This window comes from Schistocerca nitens, chromosome 9, assembly GCF_023898315.1.
Source record: "Schistocerca nitens isolate TAMUIC-IGC-003100 chromosome 9, iqSchNite1.1, whole genome shotgun sequence".
NCBI lineage: Eukaryota > Metazoa > Arthropoda > Insecta > Orthoptera > Acrididae > Schistocerca > Schistocerca nitens.
Genome location: NC_064622.1, coordinates 205,905,050 through 205,926,963, shown reverse-complemented (window position 1 = coordinate 205,926,963; position 21,914 = coordinate 205,905,050). Strand labels below are relative to the sequence as shown.

The 21,914-nt window shown below is 38.0% G+C and overlaps 1 protein-coding gene across 2 annotated transcripts in view; it reads left to right on the top strand.

Annotated features, from left to right (window-relative positions):
* LOC126203234 (uncharacterized) overlaps positions 1–21,914 on the top strand; it is a 171,646-nt gene that overhangs the window by 107,715 nt on the left and 42,017 nt on the right. For both annotated transcript variants that reach the window (XM_049937480.1, XM_049937481.1), the window contains exons 7-10: positions 11,541–11,712; positions 11,997–12,174; positions 12,312–12,551; positions 17,239–17,362. In XM_049937480.1, the coding sequence (XP_049793437.1) occupies positions 11,541–11,712; positions 11,997–12,174; positions 12,312–12,551; positions 17,239–17,362 (714 nt within the window). The remainder of the gene's footprint in view (positions 1–11,540; positions 11,713–11,996; positions 12,175–12,311; positions 12,552–17,238; positions 17,363–21,914) is intronic.

Below are 21,914 nucleotides of genomic sequence, written 5' to 3'. Positions count from 1 at the left end.
CCGGTCTATAGTAATTGCCACTTACAGTTCAGTTTCCCCATTTTTGTGGATTTGGGATGTGTTCTAAGTAACATCTTTTGTCCTATATAAAACGGTGTTGTATGTTTCAACTTTCTGTCGTAAATTCCTTTCCTGTATTTAGTTCAGGTTTCAAGGTTGATCACTGCTTGTCGTATTTTATCGTCCAACGATAATTGTGGTATCGGTATCTTGGGCAAAGGTTTCTCCCATTCATCTACTTTTTTGCATTGGACATCAGCTCATTTGGTGCAAATCCAGGTGATGTACAGGGAAGGGTGTTAACAACTTGTAAGATAGGAGTGACATATTCAATCCACTTGATATGTTTGCGAGGTATATAGGTCCACACACTTTCTTACCACCTGTAGCACTCCTCATCTAAGGTTGGGGAAATAACAATATTTACCTATTTTGTCAGTGCATTTTGCAGTGCCATACTGGCCCCAAGTATTTTGTGTGTAAAGATAAAATCATCCACATAATGCTCTGGCAAACACATGTGCCATTCTTCTAGTTCAGGAGGGTTCCTATGGAACAAAACATCTTTGTGAAAAGTGAAATATCTTTTTAACTTTTCATCACTGTTATGTGTAAGTTTTGATCTTACCTTGCTCCAGCGTGTGTCTTCCTGATGTAATTGCTCCATGTGTTCGCACATGTGGACATAGTGTGGTCGGAGTGTTTTGTCTGTCATCAACAAGGCTCTTATTTCACCTTCCTGCTCTAAAAGATTGTTTAATTCCTCTGAGCCTTGTGGTAGTTGAAAAAGAGCATCAGCTATTAAGTTTGGTTTCCTTTTATATACACTATTTCAAAATCGAATTCTTGAAGATACATACACCACCTGGCTATCCATCAGTGTAGCAATTTACAAGTTAACAGAAACGATAGGGACTGTTGATCACAGTATACTTTTGTGCGTTTACCCCAAAGGAAATATTCAAACTTTTTAAAGGGCCAAATTACAGCCAAACCCTCCAACTCCCTGACTGAATATGAACATTCAGCTTCGGATAAGGAGTGACTGATGAAGCTAATTACTTTAGGCATGAGATTTCCCTCTTCTTCTACCATTTGAAAAAGGCACTCACCCAAACCGTGAGAAGACGCATCGTTGCATAAACAAAAATCTTTCTTCATGTCAGATTCAAATAAAATATTAGCGTTTAATAAGGCTTGATTGATGTTCTCGAAATCGGTTTGACATTGCTTGTCGCATAACCAAAGTCTGTTTTTCCAGAGAAGATTAAGTAAAGCATCACTGTTCGTAAGCTACTTAGGGATGAATTTCCTGAAAAACGACACTAGTACTGAGTATGCCTTTAATTGTCTCGTGTTTTGAAGAACAGGGCAGTTCCTAATGGCATCAAGTTTTTTAGGATCTGGCAATATGCCTTCCAAAGAAATTATGTGTCCTAAGAATTTTACCTTTTCTTGTCCGAAATTAGATTTCTTGAGTTTTGGTGTTATTCCATATTTGGAAAAGTGGGTCAATATTTGTTTAATTAATCTTAAATGTTCTACCCAAGAGGGCGTAGCGACTAAAAGGTCACCCGTGTATACTGTTACCTTACTCAAAAGTTCAGGCCCTAGCACTCTGTCAAGTGCAGAGATAAATACACCAGCACTTACATTCAATCCAAACGGTAATACTTGAAATTCAAAGCTCCTGCCCCCACTTATGAAGGCGGTATAATTCCGAATTTCTTCATGTAGTTTTATTTGCCAATCTGAAGACTGGAAGTCGATTATAGTAAGAAATTTAGCATCATGGAATTTCATAAGCTGTTCCTGTAAATTGTCTGGACCTGTTCGAACCGGTACATTAATCTTATTAATGTTACGTGCGTTGAGGACCAAGCCCACCTTGCCACGTGGCTTACTCACGACCAAAATACGACTACAATAAGGAGAAAATAATGGTTGTATTATGCCCTATTCAAGCATCCTGTTAATCTCTTTTCATACTGCTTCCCTCTTTGTTCTTGGTATAGGGTATGAGGTAGAACAAAAAGCTTCATGAGGATACACTTCCATTTTGTACACAAAATCCTTAATAATACCTGGTATTTTTTCAAATACATGTAAAAAAGCAAGTATCAGTTCCCTATGTTCCGCTTGCTGTTCTTGAGACAAGCTCTTTGATTCACCTACCATTGTGCTTATTGTGTCGACGTTTACTTCTTCTGCTGCCGACTGTTCGTTATTGTATGTGTTGACAAACATAGCTATGGGATTTACGAACTCAACTTCATAGTCATGAGTAACTTCAGTTTTACATCTAGTAGTACTTCTCTGATTAGGTCTATTACAAATAATTGGTTATTTACAGTGAAATGACAATCAACTATTCATTTCTCTATTATCAAAAAATTGCATGGTACAGAAAATTGTCCTACTTTTACAGGAATTAATGCTTGTATCTTGACTCATTTTGATTTCTGACCAGAGGCATTTTGTACCTTGCAATTTTGCACTGGCAATGTGGGTATACGCCCACATTTCTTCGAGTCTTGAAAGAATCACTGAAACATCAAATTAGTCGTAGCACCTGTGTCAAGCACAATGGGTACATCAAGGTCAAATATTTCGGCTTTAATAGTAGTTTGTACCTTGCTCTCTTTCAGGTTTTTCTGTGTACCCTCATTACCTTGATGCAGATCATCTCTCACATCATTACCATGATTGTATCTGATAAAGCAAGTCTCGATCAAGCTCGTGTCCCCACTCTCCTCCAAGGTCACAGAATGGTGGGATACCATGACTTACGGCAGTTAGTATCCTGTGAGGCTCATGACTGAAATTCTCTTTGCCTCTGCTCATTATTTGGCATATGTGTGTTACTTTGCTGGCCGAATTCCACTGTCTGTGGGTTATTTGGTTGTCTGTTGTCGTTTTGCATTTGCCAAGCCATCAGCTGGTTATTGCCAGTAGCTTGTGTCTATACATATTGTACAGGCTGGCCATACGCTACTCGCCTATTGTAGTTGTTTTCCCTAAATTTTTGCCCATTTCTTTTATATCCACCTTTGAATTTATGGCTTTCTCCATTGCTGTTATGATAACCGTTACCATTACCATGGGTCTGGGTGCGGTAAGGTTTCCATCTGTGTTGTACTACGAATCCATTGCTTACTTGTTGGTCCATAAAACTCGGTGGCGCTTATGGCGTATTAAATTAACAGGCCTGGGTTTTACTGGTCTATCTTCGCATATCAAATCTATTGTGTCCAGTACAGATAAAAAGTATTCACTGTTGTGTTCTGGAATGGTAATGACTTTTTCCTTAATGTGGGCAGGAAGACGGCTCTTTAAAAATTTTCAGCACGTCTACTTGCAATACTGGGTTTGTCCAGTGTCCGCTTTTATTCAAATTAATCTTCCATACCTGCTATTGAATGGTTCTGGGTTGAATACTTCATGTCTGAGCCTCTCTTGTACAGCCTCAGACCAATACTTATCCAGAAATGCTCTCTCAAACTGTTCGTAATAGTGGCAACGTTCCGCCATGTCCGTAGCCCATAGCAGAACATCACCCTGTGTGTATGTTGTTGTTGTGGTCTTCAGTCCTGAGACTGGTTTGATGCAGCTCTCCATGCTACTCTATCCTGTGCAAGCTTCTTCATCTCCCAGTACCTAATGCAACCTACATCCTTCTGAATCTGCTTAGTGTATTGATCTCTTGGTCTCCCTCTACGATTTTTACCCTTCACACTGCCCTCCAATGCTAAATTTGTGATCCCTTGATGCCTCAAAACATGTCCTACCAACTGATCCCTTCTTCTAGTCAAGTTGTGCCACAAACTTCTCTTCTCCCCAATCCTATTCAATACCTTCTCATTAGTTACGTGATCTACCCACCTTATCTTCAGCATTCTTCTGTAGCACCACATTTCGAAAGCTTCTATTCTCTTCTTGTCCAAACTGGTTATCGTCCATGTTTCACTTCCATACATGGCTACACTCCATACAAATACTTTCAGAAACGACTTCCTGACACTTAAATCTATACTCAATGTTAACAAATTTCTCTTCTTCAGAAACGATTTCCTTGCCATTGCCAGTCTACATTTTATATCCTCTCTACTTCGACCATCATCAGTTATTTTACTCCCTAAATAGCAAAACTCCTTTACTACTTTAAGTGTCTCATTTCCTAATCTAATCCCCTCAGCATCACCCGATTTAATTTGACTACATTCCATTATCCTCGGCGAACCTCAAAGTTTTTATTTCTTCTCCATGAATTTTAATACCTACTCCGAATTTTTCTTTTGTTTCCTTTACTGCTTGCTCAATATACAGATTGAATAACATCGGGGAGAGGCTACAACCCTGTCTCACTCCTTTCCCAACCACTGCTTCCCTTTCATGCCCCTCGACTCTTATAACTGCCATCTGGTTTCTGTACAAATTGTAAATAGCCTTTCGCTCCCTGTATTTTACCCCTGCCACCTTCAGAATTTGAAAGAGAGTATTCCAGTTAACATTGTCAAAAGCTTTCTCTAAGTCTACAAATGCTAGAAACGTAGGTTTGCCTTTTCTTAATCTTTCTTCTAAGATAAGTTGTAAGGTTAGTATTGCCTCACGTGTTTCAACATTTCTACGGAATCCAAACTGATCTTCCCCGAGGTCCGCTTCTACCAGTTTTTCCATTCGTCTGTAAAGAATTCGCGTTAGTATTTTGCAGCTGTGACTTATTAAACTGATAGTTCGGTAATTTTCACATCCTGCTTTCTTTGGGATTGGAATTATTATATTCTTCTTGAAGTCTGTGGGTATTTCGCCTGTCTCATACATCTTGCTTACCAGATGGTAGAGTTTGGTCATGACTGGCTCTCCCAAGGCCATGAGTAATTCTAATGGAATGTTGTCTACTCCCGGGGCCTTGATTCGACTCAGGTCTTTCAGTGCTCTGTCAAACTCTTCACGCAGTATCTTATCTCCCATTTCATCTTCATCTACATCCTCTTCCATTTCCATAATATTGTCCTCAAGTACATCGCCCTTGTATAGACCCTCTATATACTCCTTCCACCTTTCTGCCTTCCCTTCTTTGCTTAGAACTGGGTTGCCATCTGAGCTCTTGATATTCATATAAGTTGTTTTCTTCTCTCCAAAGGTCTCTTTAATTTTCCTGTAGGCAGTATCTATCTTACCCCTAGTGAGACAAGCCTCTACATCCTTACATTTGTCCTCTAGCCATCCCTGCTTAGCCATTTTGCACTTTCTGTCAATCTCATTTTTGAGACGTTTGTATTCCCTTTTGCCTGCTTCATTTACTGCATTTTTATATTTTCTCCTTTCATCAATTAAATTCAATATTTCTTCTGTTACCCAAGGATTTCTATTAGCCCTCGTCATTTTACCTACTTGATCCTCTGCTGCCTTCACTACTTCATCCCTCAGAGCTACCCATTCTTCTTCTACTGTATTTCTTTCCCCCATTCCTGTCAATTGTTCCCTTATGCTCTCCCTGAAACTCTCTACAACCTCTGGTTCTTTCAGTTTATCCAGGTCCCATCTCCTTAAATTCCCACCTTTTTGCAGTTTCTTCAGTTTCAATCTGCAGTTCATAACCAATAGATTGTGGTCAGAATCCACATCTGCCCCTGGAAATGTCTTACAATTTAAAACCTGGTTCCTAAATCTCTGTCTTACCATTATATAATCTATCTGATACCTATTAGTATCTCCAGGATTCTTCCAGGTATACAACCTTCTTTTATGATTCTTGAACCAAGTGTTAGCTATGATTAAGTTATGCTCTGTGCAAAATTCTACAAGGCGGCTTCCTCTTTCATTTCTTCCCCCCAATCCATATTCACCTACTATGTTCCCTTCTCTCCCTTTTCCTACTGACGAATTCCAGTCACCCATGACTATTAAATTTTCGTCTCCCTTCACTACCTGAATAATTTCTTTTATATCGTCATACATTTCATCAATTTCATCATCATCTGCAGAGCTAGTTGGCATATAAACTTGTACTACTGTAGTAGGCATGGGCTTTGTGTCTATCTTGGCCACAGTAATGCGTTCACTATGCTGTTTGTAGTAGCTAACCCGCACTCCTATTTTTTTTATTCATTATTAAACCTACTCCTGCATTACCCCTATTTGATTTTGTATTTATAACCCTGTAATCACCTGACCAAAAGTCTTGTTCCTCCTGCCACCGAACTTCACTAATTCCCACTATATCTAACTTTAACCTATCCATTTCCCTTTTTAAATTTTCTAACCTACTTGCCCGATTAAGGGATCTGACATTCCACGCTCCGATCCGTAGAATGCCAGTTTTCTTTCTCCTTTGTGTATATCCAACAACAAATGTAATTTTCTGGGCTTCAGTCCAGGTATAATGTAAAACATTTCGAAATGTTCTAATGAAGACAACAGGGTTCTTTTCCCTTCACAGATAGATATAGGAAATTGCAATGCCTAAGTAATCCCTCATCTGCAAGTAATGTTGACAAACACGCTGCGCTGTCAGTAACAGGTGTGTTTATGTTGGCTTGTGGTGTTGCGCATGGCAACTGAGCTTGCTCGAAAGACGCAACTGCCAGCAGGTGTTGTTGCATTGTGCAACCTTCGCTATTTTCCTTCGATGGGCTAGCCCCGTATTGTGGGTAACCAGTGAAAGCATCTAACTTCTTTAAAGCATGGGTTTGTTTTCTGTCATATGTTGTTTTGGAATGTCAGTAGTTTTAGCAACACTGCCTCGTAACCTTTCCTCTACTTCCTTCAAACCTGAATCTATTTTAGCTAAAAGTTCACTTTCTTTCTCTTTTAGAGCTGCTTCTACAGTATCTACATAAATTTTGCACTCTGACATTACCTTTTCAGCAATGGTGCTGCCCTTATCCATCATCCTGGCTTCAGATTTTTCAGTTATATCCTTTACATCTGCACATAACTTATCTCTCTGGTGGTTTTTTTATTTTATTTTATTTTTATTTTTTTAACTTAACTGATACATTCTTAGACACAACTTGTGTGTATTTCTTTAGGTAGGTTTTTGCATATGTTTTGCAGCTTGCTGACTGCGTTCATCACATTTTTTACCGATGCATCCACTTGGGATTGCATCTCATGAATTTGAGAATATGCTTCACTTAGGTTTTGTAACTCACCTGCAAGTTGTTTGTTTTAGTTGTTTACCAAGCTCTGTGAACTTCTCGGATAATTCGTCAGATAATTCAGTATGTATAGTTTAGCTGACCTCACTGAACTGTTGACTAATACTATTCTTGAAATCATTAAATGCCTGGTTTTGCTGTGTAAACTGTTGTGTTATTAGTTGCATGAGTTGTGTCAAATGGTGTGTGTCACTAGTATTTGCATTGCTTTTATGGACTGTTTCCCGTTCTTGCATTCGCTACGTCATGAGCAAATAATCAAAGGAATATTCGCTGTCACACACTTCAGTTTCACTATTTGAAAAAGTGTTTCCCGGTGAAAACTGAGATATTGTGTCATCGATTGTCATAAAAGAGACATCAGGATTAGTTGTATTACCAATGTTATCAAGTTTCAATAGTGGGACGCCAATCTGGTTGTTTTGATAGCCATCAGCCAGTTCACGAGTTGGCACTTAACTTTAAACTGTTGCCAAGCTCGGATTTTCCACAACAGGTCACACACCACTGCAAAGTGAAAAATTCATTCAGGAGCTATTGTTTTTGGACCTGCCCATGACCACACCATTAATGAAGTTGTTGATTTGTTAGTGCATCAGAGCACACTGTCCAATTTGTCTACAAGTAGTGGTAAACCACTCACTGCCTTGTAACATGACGTAAGAACGGTGTTTGTTAAAAGGCCCTAACTAACAGGAAACAGAGATGAATGTTGTGCCGTGTCGATGACAGTCTCTTTCAAACCTGATAATAATTGCTGTCATCAGTGTCTTCAGGTCTATCTTGACCAGTTTTTCAATAAACATTGTGATGGGAAGGAGCTGCATACAATGGACATTGTGTCTTATCTTTCTCAGAGTGGCACTTGAAGCTGCATTTCTTCAGCAGGCCAAACAATGCAGGAAATGACTTGGAGGTATGAGGGTCTAGTTCAGTCCAAAAGTGAGTCTGCAATGTTGCCCATAACTTGGGACCACTCATTCAAGTTACCTTGAATATAAACCAGGACAATTATTTCCACATCCTTGGTGTCCAAGTGTTGCTCTTCCTTGTACATCTTCTCGATGAGTATGCTGTGGGCACTCTCATCTTCCAAGAAGACAGCAGCTGTGTTCACAGGGCTGCACACACGAGTTTCTGGTATGATAAGCACCAGACATCCTATCACACCTCGACTGGCCTTGTGTTTTAGATTTATTCTGGTTAAGTGGCATCTTATTCCCTATCAATATCTGAATAAAGTTTTCTCTAGAAGATTGAGAGATCACTCAGACCTCAGATTGAGAGGGATCTCAAACTCTGTGGTCTACCAGGATGAGAGACTGCCCATCCTTTCAAACTTTTAAAATCACGTAACTTGCAGTTAGCCAAAACTGCTTGTATTTTATGTATTTTTAGTTGTAGTCTGAGCTTTATTTGTGCCTTGACTATTCAGAAAACATTTCAGTAATGTTCTTATTTTATTGTAAGAACAGATATCAGTAACTTTCAGTTTTGATCATTTTTAATAATTTATGAGATGTAAACAAAACAAGTTGAATGAATTTTTTACGAACTTTTGCTAATCCTGGTTCTTAAAAATTCATTGAAATGAAGCTGAAACTGAGCCAACAGAGCAGTTTCTACCCCACAAAACATTGATTAACCAGGCTACTAACTACAATAAGAACATCAGTTTAATGGAACACTGTACTCAACAAATTAATCATTTACCAGAAGTCGAAGGGTGGAGAACCATTTGGAATCTCTATATTTGAAAGGAAATGCCGTGACTGACTGACTTATCAGCACCCAGCTGGAACTGCGAAGGATAGAAACATGAAATTTGGATAGGGTGTTGATCTTATCCTGTAGGCATCACTGAAGGAGGGATTTTTTTTTTTAAATTTCAGCCCTAAGGTGATGAAATAGGGTAAGAAAGGTTTTTTTGAAATTATGTTACTGATACGGTATTTGGATGTTTAACCCCTATGAGGGTGAAGAAGTGGAGGGAAGGTTTTCTTTTTCAGTGTTTTTGGAAGCCGCTAAGGGGATGAAATGTGGGATAAATATATTTCATTATGAAAGCATTTTTAAAGCTGATTCTAAGATAATTTGTATTTTGTTTCTCGGTTAGAATTTTTTTTACATCCCCTAAGGGAGTGAGATAGGGGATGAAAAATTTTGTTATTTTAAAACATTTTAAAATCAAAATCTATGAAAATTGGTATGTGTCTTCTAAAGAAATATGTGTTCATGGAAGAAAATTTCTAAGGAAGTACCACCACAAGAACTCAAAAGATGGGTTGAACAGAGATCTCAGACACCAACTATCAGTATCACTTTTTATTCAGAAGTACATTTGGAAAAAAATCATGCTTTTATGCACTTAATTAGCATGAAAAGTTTGGATAATGTTGCAATTTGTAAACAATAAAAATTCAGTTTAAGAAAAACAAAAAAAAAAAAAATAATAATCTGTGCAGACCATACAGGCTATGCGAGCTGTATGCGATAAGCTAGTTTTTTATAAATAAATTAAAATTCACAACTAAATAGCCTTTGCTTTGAGGAATCCTAGAACAAAATTATGAAAAAAAACTTTCCTACTTAGTTATACTACTTTTGGAGTGCACCATACGCAGTTGATCACTCTTCCATTTCAGGTATAATTTGAGGACTTTCTTCTACTCATCCTGCCTAACAGATTTAGCCAATTTATCATATTGCCACACAAGATACCCATATGTAAGCTGAGATGAGAAACTGCTGCTTGCTGCCGTGTGTGTCTACATCAATATATCTCATGGCCTTTTCATGGATGTATGTAATGAGGACTAATGATTCATTGCAGTTGCTGATTAGACAACTTTCTGTCTTCCACTAATACTCTGCATTATCATACAGTTATGGCTTTTGTAAGTTAAAGTCTAGTTTTGAGTTGAATGATATCTTGAAGTGTCTTGCTAAAGGGTATGCTTGTTCCTAACTTGTTTCACACTCATTTGTCCATGGTTGAATCAGTTCTTGATAGATGTAATTCTCCTTGCATTATTTTGCCCACCCTCCCATCTTTCTGAGTCAGTAAACTAGCAGAACCAAAAGCATAAGCTCACCTGGTGTCTTCTAAAGATGTCATCCCTATTTCTGCATTCCGGTGATCTTAAGTTAATGGAGTGCATGTAAAGCAAGTTATTACCGTGAGTGCCAGGTTCATGAAATAACATAGTACATGGAATGTCACATTCTTTTATTGCATCCAAGAAGCACAAAAGTTTATTGCTGATCACTCAATTCTTTATCTCACTGAGTAAAAATATTCACAAAGATCGTGGTTAATATATGCCACGTGACACATCTTTACGAGCATCTTTAAATGTTCAAATTCATTACTATTAAAATTGCAACACACTGCACATAACACATTACTAAAGCAGTTTCTCTTAATCATCCTCTTATATCGCAGCTTCTAGAGTTGAGCAGTAACACATTTAGATTCATGGCGATGTGTCGTCACTCATTTGGAGAGTTTCTCATAGACTGTCTACCTACTCAAAGCATAGTTGCATTAAGATGCCAATAATGGTCACAAATGCACTGCTACACAAGTGTATTACCTGAATTACACAAATATAAATATGAAAACATTCAGGACATATCAAGTAACAGCACCTTATCTCTCAGTGATATAATAATAATGAAGCCCACAAAAATTAATACATCTTGCACGAACACTCTACTTACCCTTATTTTCAAGAATACATAGTGAATGTGTTCTCACATGTGGCCAAGGCAGTGGCTGACTATCTTATATGACTCATTAAACCACTAATCAGCTGAGATCTAAATAATGCCTAGCTGTCATGCATGACATGGCTAATGAAGCCTGTCATGGTACAGTGTGAATCATACAAACTTTTTCGATGTTTCAGTGGCGCTTTTTGCACTGTTTTTGTGTCATTTGGAATACACATAAATTTTTCAGTGGTGAAACTTTTCCATTTGTAAATAAAGATAAATGTTTGAAACAATAAAAGTAATATTAAATTAATCTAACACAAGCCTTTCCTCTAAAACAAATCTATTACCTGTCGATAGGTTTCATTTCATATGAAGCCATTTCATCAGTTCAGAGCCAGCCAGCCCCCCCCCCCTTTCCCCCTTCCAACTTCCAGATCCTGCATTCGGTCTTCACCTGCTCATGTGCATATTTTCTTTAGCTCCTAAAAACAGCTATTACACTTTAAACTGTATTCCACCTTAAACTCTACGTCTGTAAAATCAATTTAAACTTTAAAACTACCTATGTGTATGCTCTTTAAATGACTAGAAAGATAATTATAAATGTTGTTAATTCTGGTCTACATATCTATAAGTAATGTTTCAATCTTTCTGTAGATACTGGATTGGTCAGCACTGTAGCAGCAAATCTTCGTCGGCCGGCAGATTCTCGCATGGAAGATCATGATCTTTGTCATCTTTTCTCAGCCCTGCCCATTCATATTGTACTACAAGTGTTTGGAACTGCATTGCTGGAGAGGAAGATCATTTTTCTCAGCAGCTCACTCAGGTTTGCTTTGACATGCTTCTTAATTGATACTGCTTCAAACACTATTTTTCTTAAGGTCAGTAATCAGCTGTAAGTAAGTGATAGCTATTCAGGGGAAGATGTGCTCATAGGAAAATAGCAGCACAATTTTTTGTAAGTTGAAGGGATGTTTATTTTGTTTATTACTGTTTTTCTAGAACATAATACTATGACATAGTAATGAAAAGTGATTGCTTGCTTGTGAGTATTATTTCATTGTATTCGCTTAATTAGTGTTTAGCCTGACAAATAAATATCTTTTGTAGTAAATTATCAGCGTGCATTGAAGCACTGGAAGCAATGTTGTATCCCTTCTCATGGCAGTACACTTTCATAACAATACTGCCATCCTCAAAACTGGAAGTCTGTGAAGCTCCAACACCTTATATAATAGGTGTTTTGAAAGGAAAAGAAGGGTCTAAACCAGATATAAAAATGGATGAGGTATATTTTATTTTAAAATATTTTATGAATTAATTAGAAAACAGATGTGCTTTTTCTACCATGTGGGACTAATATTATATGTTCTGACATGACATGTATCACCATAGACTGTTATATTTTTTCTCCCCCTTGTGAAGGGTGTCATTGTGGATCTGGATGAAGGGCGATTGTGCTGCAGTGTTGGAGATGAAAGCACTATTCTACCAACCCGACTGCGCCGCTGCTTAAAAGTGGCACTTCAGCTTGTAACAGCACAGGAAAGTGATGCTTCACGCAATGTACTTATCTCTGAAGCATTTCTTCGCATGTTTGTTGAAGTCTGTGGACACTACCAAACATATATTGTTACACAACAGGACGGCAGACGAATGTTTGAGGTTTGCATTTCATATTTTGATGGATGTCTTCTGAACCTTCAAATTTAAATGAACTGGATTGCTTTATACAGGGTGTGTCAAAAAGAATCATCTGATACAATGAACTTTGTTTGTTGATGAATGGGAAACTCAAAAAGTCACCCCCCCCCCAAAATAGGTGTTCAATATGCTCCCCTTGAGGTCCACGGCATGTGTCAATGCAGTATTCAAATTGTCCCCACACTGCAGCGAGCATGTCTTGAGTTACAGCTTCCACCACTGTCGTTATGCGATGTCTCAGTTCATTCATCGTTGTTGGTAACGGAGGCATATAAACAGAGTATTTTATAAACCTCAACAAGAAATAATCACATAATGTCAGGTCCGTTGACTTCGGAGGCCAGTAATGTAAGGCCGAATCATTTGGTCCTGTGTGACCATCCACCGTTCAGTAATCCTTTGATTTAAAAATTCCCACACCTACAGATGCCATTATGGCAGTGCCCCATCCTGTTGGTAAATGAAGTTGTTCGAATCAGCCTTCAGCTGGTGGGAAACGAAAGTTCTGAAGCGTATCGACATATGTGCTTCCTGTAACAGTGTTGTTCTCGGCAAAGAAAAATGTACAGTACACCTTTTCCTGTAAAACTGCACAAAATACATTAAATTTTGGAGTGTCCCTCTCATTTTGTACAACTTCATGTTGTTCCTTACTCCATATTCTCACATTATGACGGTTCACCTTTCCATTTAAATGGAATGTTGCCTCGTCACTAAACAATAAGCATGGTAGAAAACTGTCATCCTCCATCTTGCCAAGAATGAAATTACAGAACTCCACACATTATTGTTTTTCACCTTCATGAAGAGCTTGGAGTAGCTGAATTTTGTGTGGTTTCATGTGTAAATGTCGATGCAACACACACAAGATGGACATCGGGGCATGTTGAGCTGCCAAGCTGCACGACAAAATGGATTTCGGCAGACTCCTTGTGGAACTATGGTGGATGCATTCAACACATGTCTCAGACACTCAGGGACAGCCCGATGATTTGCCTTTACACATAAAACCTGTTTCTCACAATTATTCATGCCTTCGTCTAATGCTCTGTGCTGTAGGAGGATCCACACCATACCTACTATGAAAGTCACACTGAACAGTTATTACTGACCCGCACTGCACAAAACGTAGAACACATAACACTTTCTGTTGTCCCAACACCATTTTTACTAGAACGGATGTGGGGGCACACTGTTGCTACGTAGCAGGAACCATGTAAAACTCGAGGGTTTCCTCTTTCCAACAGTACATTGTTCACACATATCTCAAATAACATAATAGTTATGATTTTTTAAAATCAGATATTCTTTTTGATACAACTTGTATAATGGATGACATTTAGTCGTGAGAGATGCTGCAACTTTTTATTTTAAGGAACGCTTATGTTTACATCATCAGTTGCTTTAGATTAATGAATGATGATTAGTTTTCGAATGTATAATGTGACTTTCTTCTTATCTAAAATAAAAATAAAGTAGTGTGTGTGTGTGTGTGTGTGTGTGTGTGTGTGTGTGTGTTACTTTTTTTTTACACAACATACAACTAAAGTCAATTCAAACTGGACAGACATATGATTCAGGGATGATTAGTTGAAGGGTAGGGGGAGGAATGTATAATATGAGGAAGGGCATGGAAGCTGAGAACAGGAGTATGTGGTAGTGAATGGCACAAAGTGATTTTTGGTTCAGAGGAGATAATTAAAATTAACTGTGAAGCATAGCCTAGTTTTGGTAATTAAATAATGACACTGATGCATAAAATACCTTTTGAATAAATTACTAGGTAGCTCTTGAAATTTTTTTTTATGTGCTCCTTCACTAGAGGATGTCTGACATGTTTGAAAGCAGTGCACATTGCTAGTGTCATCTTGCACAGAGTGGGGCTACTACTAACTTTGAGAGTTGCTACTGGGTGGGGCATCCAAGCACATCATCAAAATTCGTAAAACATACGGAATTCCTGAATTCAACCTCAAGACTTAAGTTGGGAGACAAAGAACTTGTCATTCTCCAAACAGGTTGCCATAAATGATGGTTAGCATGCAGATATAGTCACAAAATTCTGTCAGGAAGTTAAATCACAGCAGGCAGCATGAACACACACTGTTATATTAAATGGCAGACATCAGGTGCAAAAAGTCATTTATGTGCCTGTGGAACATCAAGCACAAATGACTGATGTAGTAGCTAAACAATTTCAAAAAAGTGGCTAGAGAGTGACTTTCCAGTTCAGGAGTATTCTTGAAGTTTATCCATCAGGCTCCATGTCACAATAAATCCAGTATAATGAAATCCATCTGTGAAATGGAAAAATTTTTATTGTAGCATTACTGTAATACAATAATGTGAACCTTTCAGCTCATAACACATCTTAAAGGAATTTAGAGTCCTACAAGAACACATGCAAATGCACTTAAAATTACAAGAATTCCTTTTGGGACGTGCATGTCTCTCAATGGGCTAAGAAATTAAACTTCTGTGGTCACCTACTGCGCACTGCAAATTCAACTGCATTTAACTTTTACGGGCCTTCGTCAAAAGTAAGATATGACAAGACTATTAAGATTAAAGATGCTCTACAGCTGTGTCAATTCACTCTACAAAGAATTTCTTAAATTGTCTGGAGGACTTCATTGAGTTATTCATGTACGCAGATATGCACAAAAAAGACATTGACATGGTAACAGAACCATTGCTCATTGAGAGCAATTAAAATAGGTTTCTGACCAAAATTTGCCCTCTCTGTCCTGGAAAATTTATTCCAGCTTATTGCTGTCAATCATAGATTGCATTTTCATTTACTGTTACAAATGTACCGCTCATTTCATCATTTATTTATTGAAAGCTGCTTGTGTATCAAGTATTCGTACGCAGTGTTCAATTTTACTGCTTCTGAAAAGCCAGATTCTTGTTTTCTACATGTAATTGCCACTTCAAGTGGTAATAATGTATTAGAACACGAACACTGATGGTATAGCATTACAACAGTGGTAGCACATTGGTATGTAATGTGCTCTGCCACAGCCTCACAACGGTTGCAGCCCTACTAACACAACTGCTTTACACACTGTTTGCTGACAAAATGAGGCTCTTCGTTAGGTAATGATTCATGATGAGACCAACAAAAGTACATGTTCCACACACGTGTTTTCTCTGCTGCAATAGCTATGACTGTTAACTCAACCACAGCCTTTTGGATTTGACAATATTGGTAGTAAACAAGTAATGAGAAAACAATGGAAACTGCTTGTAGATAATGAATGGTTGTATCTTTAAATTATCCAATGTGACTGTGATATGACCTTTTCTCTTAAATATTACCCCGTATGTTGTCCCCTTTACAACAAAAATATAATGTAGTGAACATCACCACTGCTCCAGCAAGGTACAACACACTGATGTTCTCCATGCAATGTAGCCAGGATAGAAGCTCAAAGTAAGGAGCCAATAGTTGTGAAATGGATAATTGTGAAGGAATGTGTACGTAACAGTTCAAGAACTAGTGTGTGTTAATTTTAAGTTGGCAGACCACTCCCTGGTCTTGAATCGGTAAAAGTCAGATGGCTTCGGCTGATAGTCATTCATTGTTGACTGCAACCAATACCAGTCAGCTGACAGTACTTTTTGGGTAACTATTGTTGTTGGCTATGTTATTTTGCTGCACTTCACTGTGTTTAGCACTTTTTCCTTTCCTTGTGATAAGTGTACATCATTGTTGCAGTTAGGATCTTAATTGAACATGTTAGTACATTTCACAATTTCAATTTCATTTACGAACATCATTAAGTTATTTTTTACTTCTATATGTGACTTCTGCTCTCACAGAAGCATGAAGTGCAGTTTATGGTGCCAGCACTGCAAGGGCCAGGCCTAGCTTGTTCCACCCCCACCCCCTTTCCCCCCTCGCCACACACACACACACACACACACACACACACACACACACACACACACACACAGCTTCTCATTCCCCATGATGGTCTATGTGAGGACCAGGCTTCCTCCCTCCTCTGCCCCCCGCCCACCCCCCTTCCTTCTGAAATTTGCTAATTTAACAGTTAACACACTGCACCTATTAATGTATTTCCAAGATACATATGTTATTCATCAGTGTCGTTGTTTACTGATCAAAGCTAGATCCTTACTTTTAAAGTTAATTTTAATTATCTCCTTTTGAAAAAGATCTACTTTATGCCATATCACACGACTTTCTCCGGACACCATCTTTCACCTCCTTCCTCCCATTGCATAATTCTAACGCTTCTGCCTGTCATCCCTGTCTTGTTCATTACAAATTGTCTTCAGTAATACATTACATACCAATATAATTTTTTGTGAAGGATTTGATGCTTTATACTTTTATCTAAAAAATTTTGATCAATTACAAATGGTGAATGATTAGGTGACATTAAAATTTCAAAGTTTTAAATTTGCTCTTTTTGTTTATCTATTTAAAAAGGTATTTTTATTTTATTTTTCTTGTAGCTCTGAAGATCATCATTGTATGTGACCAACATTAGTCATTGATCATTTATGTCATGTAAAAATATTTTCCTTTGAGTGCTTTAATTCATAGTTATTTAGGTGAACTGTTTCATGGCAACACATAGTCTCTTGCCATCTCATAATTTTGTTTTGCACTTTCCAGCGAGAGTCTTTCATAAAAGCTGTCCAGTCACGAAGTGTACAGATGTTTTTAGAATGGTTCACAGAGACAGCGATGTTCTCAGAGTTCATTACTACACGTGTTGAACAACAGTCTGAGGCAAAAGGTAAGACGTTGAAAAATACATATTTCAGGTCGAGATATTCTTTGTTTGCCTGTAAAACTGAGTATTTTCTTTCAGTATCTATGTTACCCTTAACAGTAGACCAACAACATTTTCCAACGAATATTTTGTCTCTGTCATAACAATCTTCATAACACTTTTCTTGAATCCAATATTTTATGTATCTGAATTGTTCACTGTATTGTCTTTCTGTTTTTCTTTCTTCTGTTCTTTTGGTATGTCTGTAGAGTCACCCTCAATTTCATTGTGCTTTTTTGTGGTCTCCATATCTCCTGTTGTTGTATTCTCCTTTTGAACACCCTTTTGGACACAGAGAGCCATCAGTTGATTAACACACACATACACACACACACACACACACACACACTCACACACACAGAGTCAATAACCAAAACTCTTTATTTAGTAATGGTAGAACACTTATCTTTTGTAGCTCTCTTATCTGCTGTCACTGAAGTTAACAAGCATGGGTTATATATATATATATATATATATATATATATATATATATATATATATATATATAAAACAAAGATGATGTGACTTACCAAATGAAAGTGCTGGCAGGTCGACAGACACACAAACGAACGCAAACATACACACAAAATTCAAGCTTTCGCAACAAACTGTTGCCTCATCAGGAAAGAGGGAAGGAGAGGGAAAGACGAAAGGATGTGGGTTTTAAGGGAGAAGGTAAGGAGTCATTCCAATCCCGGGAGCGGAAAGACTTACCTTAGGGGGAAAAAAGGATGGGTATACACTCGCACACACACACACACATATCCATCCACACATATTCGGACACAAGCAGAATGACTCCAGGAGGCATGGCTGAAGGCATGTTCAGATTGTTACCACCAGGGACACTACAGTGACATGCAGCATCTTGCAGTGGTTGATTGCTGGTGTGTGTCTGTATATGTGTGGATGGATATGTGTGTGTGTGCGAGTGTATACCCATCCTTTTTTCCCCCCAAGGTAAGTCTTTCCGCTCCCGGGATTGGAATGACTCCTTACCCTCTCCCTTAAAACCCACAGCCTTTCGTCTTTCCCTCTCCTTCCCTCTTTCCTGATGAGGCAACAGTTTGTTGCGAAAGCTTGAATTTTGTGTGTATGTTTGTGTTTGTTTGTGTGTCTGTCGACCTGCCAGCACTTTCATTTGGTAAGTCACATCATCTTTGTTTTCTAGATATATAACACCTGTTTGTCACTAGAACACAAAGAAGCACCAAAAACACTGGGCTCTGAGAGATAACAAATCTGTAGTTCTCAGCTTCTGAATTCTCTGAGTGGAGCTAATTGTAACTCTTGTCTGCAGGACAACCCAATACATGTTGTACTCTAGTCTGATGTAAGCTCGGCAGAGTGACGACTCCATCCACCAGAAGTATAAGTAGCCCTCCCCTGCTTGTCTCATGCAGTCACCTTTCATAACTGCTGTGTGGCCGTGGCACCTCATGACTCCAGGAGGCATGGCTGAAGGCATGTTCAGATTGGTACCACCAGGGACACTACAGTGACATGCAGCATCTTGCAGTGGTCGATTGCTGGTGTGAAGTTGTCGATGATCGATGACTCTGCACTGTAATGGAGATGTCATCTTTATTCATTCTTGCATCTTCTCATAGTGCACATTCCTGCAAACTTTCACACTTCTGTTGGTGTCAAGATTGTTTTTAAAGTTGACTCATCGGCATGTGTTTGGTTGTCGTGTGTCAGCCACAGATGAGTTAGTCACAGATGCACATTTTATTTAAGTGCACTAAAATGGAATTACTTAAATTTCATGTTTAAGCATTAGACCTTCATGTTAATCAGGAGGAATGTGTGAAACAAGTAAGATGCTGTTCTATGCCGACCTTTTCTAAGCTGCATGGATGAGACATTCTTGAAATCTCAGGAGCAGCCCCAGATTAGTGCAGATTCATTGCTGATGTCTATGTAATTTCAACTAAAATCCACCTGCCTTTTCTTCAAATTCCAAGCCATTTTCCTGGATGGAACATTGCATTCCTTAAGCTTCCCAGTCAATATTGAAGTTTGTTCTCTTATGATTAAGAGACTGAACATTAATGTGCAAACAAGACTCTTGTTTACCTACTTTGGTCTGACTTTACCAGATGTGACATGTTAATGGTCTAATAACTTTTAGCATTGTACTCAATATCGCGTAAAATCCAAAATTGAGACAGTACAAAAGACAAGTGCAGTAATATACAGTCAGATGGCAGTTTATTCTTTCAAAAAATACAGCACCACTGTGGCTCAGCACTATTCTATTAGTGCAGGGGAGTCTTGAAACTTACAAAAACAGAACTATGTGCTTCCTTTAAGGAAGTAAATCTCTGACAGTACTCCACCAAAATATTCAGTGTGTAAAAAACAAAGTGCAACAGCTGGAAGTTGAGTTACCATTCTTAGACAACTCGGTTATCTGCATCACAGAGCACTGGTGCACAGAAAATGAAATCTTATATATTAATTTATCCTCATATGTCCAAGCATGTTCTTATTGCAGAAACACAATGGAAGGTGGAGGATCATGTATTTATGTTAATAACAGTATTGAATTTAAGGTCAGAAATGATATTACCTTGTTTAGTGTAGACAAGGACTTTGAAGTGTCAGCAATAGAGATAGTTGCTACAGATATGCCCAAGAAACTAAATATATTATGTGGGCATTATTTTTCCAGTGATAATTTAGAGATATTCTTTTCAAAACTTATACAAAGCCTAGAACTGGCATTGACTCTGAAACATAATATCCTTTTGTGTGGGGACTTTAACATAAATACAGCAAAAATAGATGACGCCAGTAACACATTTACGAATACCCTACGTTGTTTTGGCATATCATCACTAGTCAGCTGTGCAACAAGAATAACCATTCTTTCATCTTCTACCATTGACCATGTAGCTTCAGATGTAGGCAGAGAAAATTGTGACCTACTTGTCAAAAATCTGGGACTGGCAGACCATCTATGTCAGATTACAAAAGTAAAAGCTTGTGTACAGCATTTTCAAAAATCTTCGAGAAAGTAATGTACTCAAGAGTGGTTAGCCATCTCAACAGTAATGGGATACTTAGTAGATCACAATTCGGGTTTCAAAAATGCTGTTCCACTGAGACAGCAATGTACAATTTTACTGTCCACATAATGGATTCTTTAAATAGTAAAATGTCACCAATAGGAATTTTCTGTGACTTGTCCAAAGCATTTGATTGTGTGAACCATGACATGTTACAGAAATTACAATTCTATGGTATAAATGGAATAGCATATAAGTGGTTTAAGTCATACCTACAGAACAGTAAACAAAAAGTTTCTTTATATGGATCAAGTGATTTAAATAAGTTTGCCACTTCATCTAACTGGGGTGAAATTACATTAGGTGTTCCACAGGATTCAGTCATGGGTCCCCTTCTGTTCTTCATATATGTGAACGACCTCCCTTCTTATCTGAAACAAAAAGCTGAACTGACACTGCTGATGATACAAACATCATTATTCACCCAGAAAAAGAAACTCCAATTGAAAATGATACAGAACAGAGCTATGTGCTTTTTCAAGGGAGTAAATCTCTGACAGTACTCCACCAAAATATTCAGTGCATAAAAAACAAAGTACAACAGCTGTAAGTCAAGTTACAATTCTTAGACAACTCGGTTATTTGCATCACAGAGCACTGGTGCAAAGAAAATGAAATCTTATATATTAATTTACCCTCATATGTCCAAGCATGTTCTTACTGCAGAAACACAATGAAAGGTGGAGCATCATGTATTTATATTAAGAACAGTATTGAATTTAAAGTCAGAAATGATATTACCCTGTTTGGTGTAGACAAGGACTTTGAAGTGTCAACAATAGAGATAGTTGATACAGATTGGTTTTGTGCAAATGGGCTTGCTTTAAACTTTGAAAAAACACAGTACATACAATTTTCTGCTGCAAAAAGTACAGTTGCTTCAATAAATATAACACATCAAAAAAAGTCAGTAGACAGGGTATAGCATACTAAGTTTTTGGGTGTACATATAGATGAGAATCTTAATTCAGGGTGTATACGACCTGGGACAGTTGGGAAAAACCCGGGAATTTTTTCATATTTAGAATTCCGGGAATTATTCATTGTTTAAGTTTTCAGTTAAATTTTTGTGATTTTGACTGGTAAGAACCAATATTACTGTATCCCACTATTGCAGAATAATACAGCAGGGAGACGAAAATAAAACTGAAGTTGCAAAGGAAATGCGCCGTATACAACAACATAACACAGTGCTCATACAAGCTTCTGCCGACAGCAAAGTGTGTCAAAGGCTTTAGGAAGACTATGCAATGCTTCATAACAACAAAGTGCCTCCGATGAGCGTGACGTGACAACTGTTTAAATTAGATTTGTTTGAGCAGTTGCGGTCGGGCTCTTGCGCATGCGCAGTTGAATCGCGTATGAGTAGTACCTTCTTTCGCTTCTGGTTACAGAAAGTATGGCTGGGCGCCACTATTTAATATTGCCCCAGTCCGGAAATA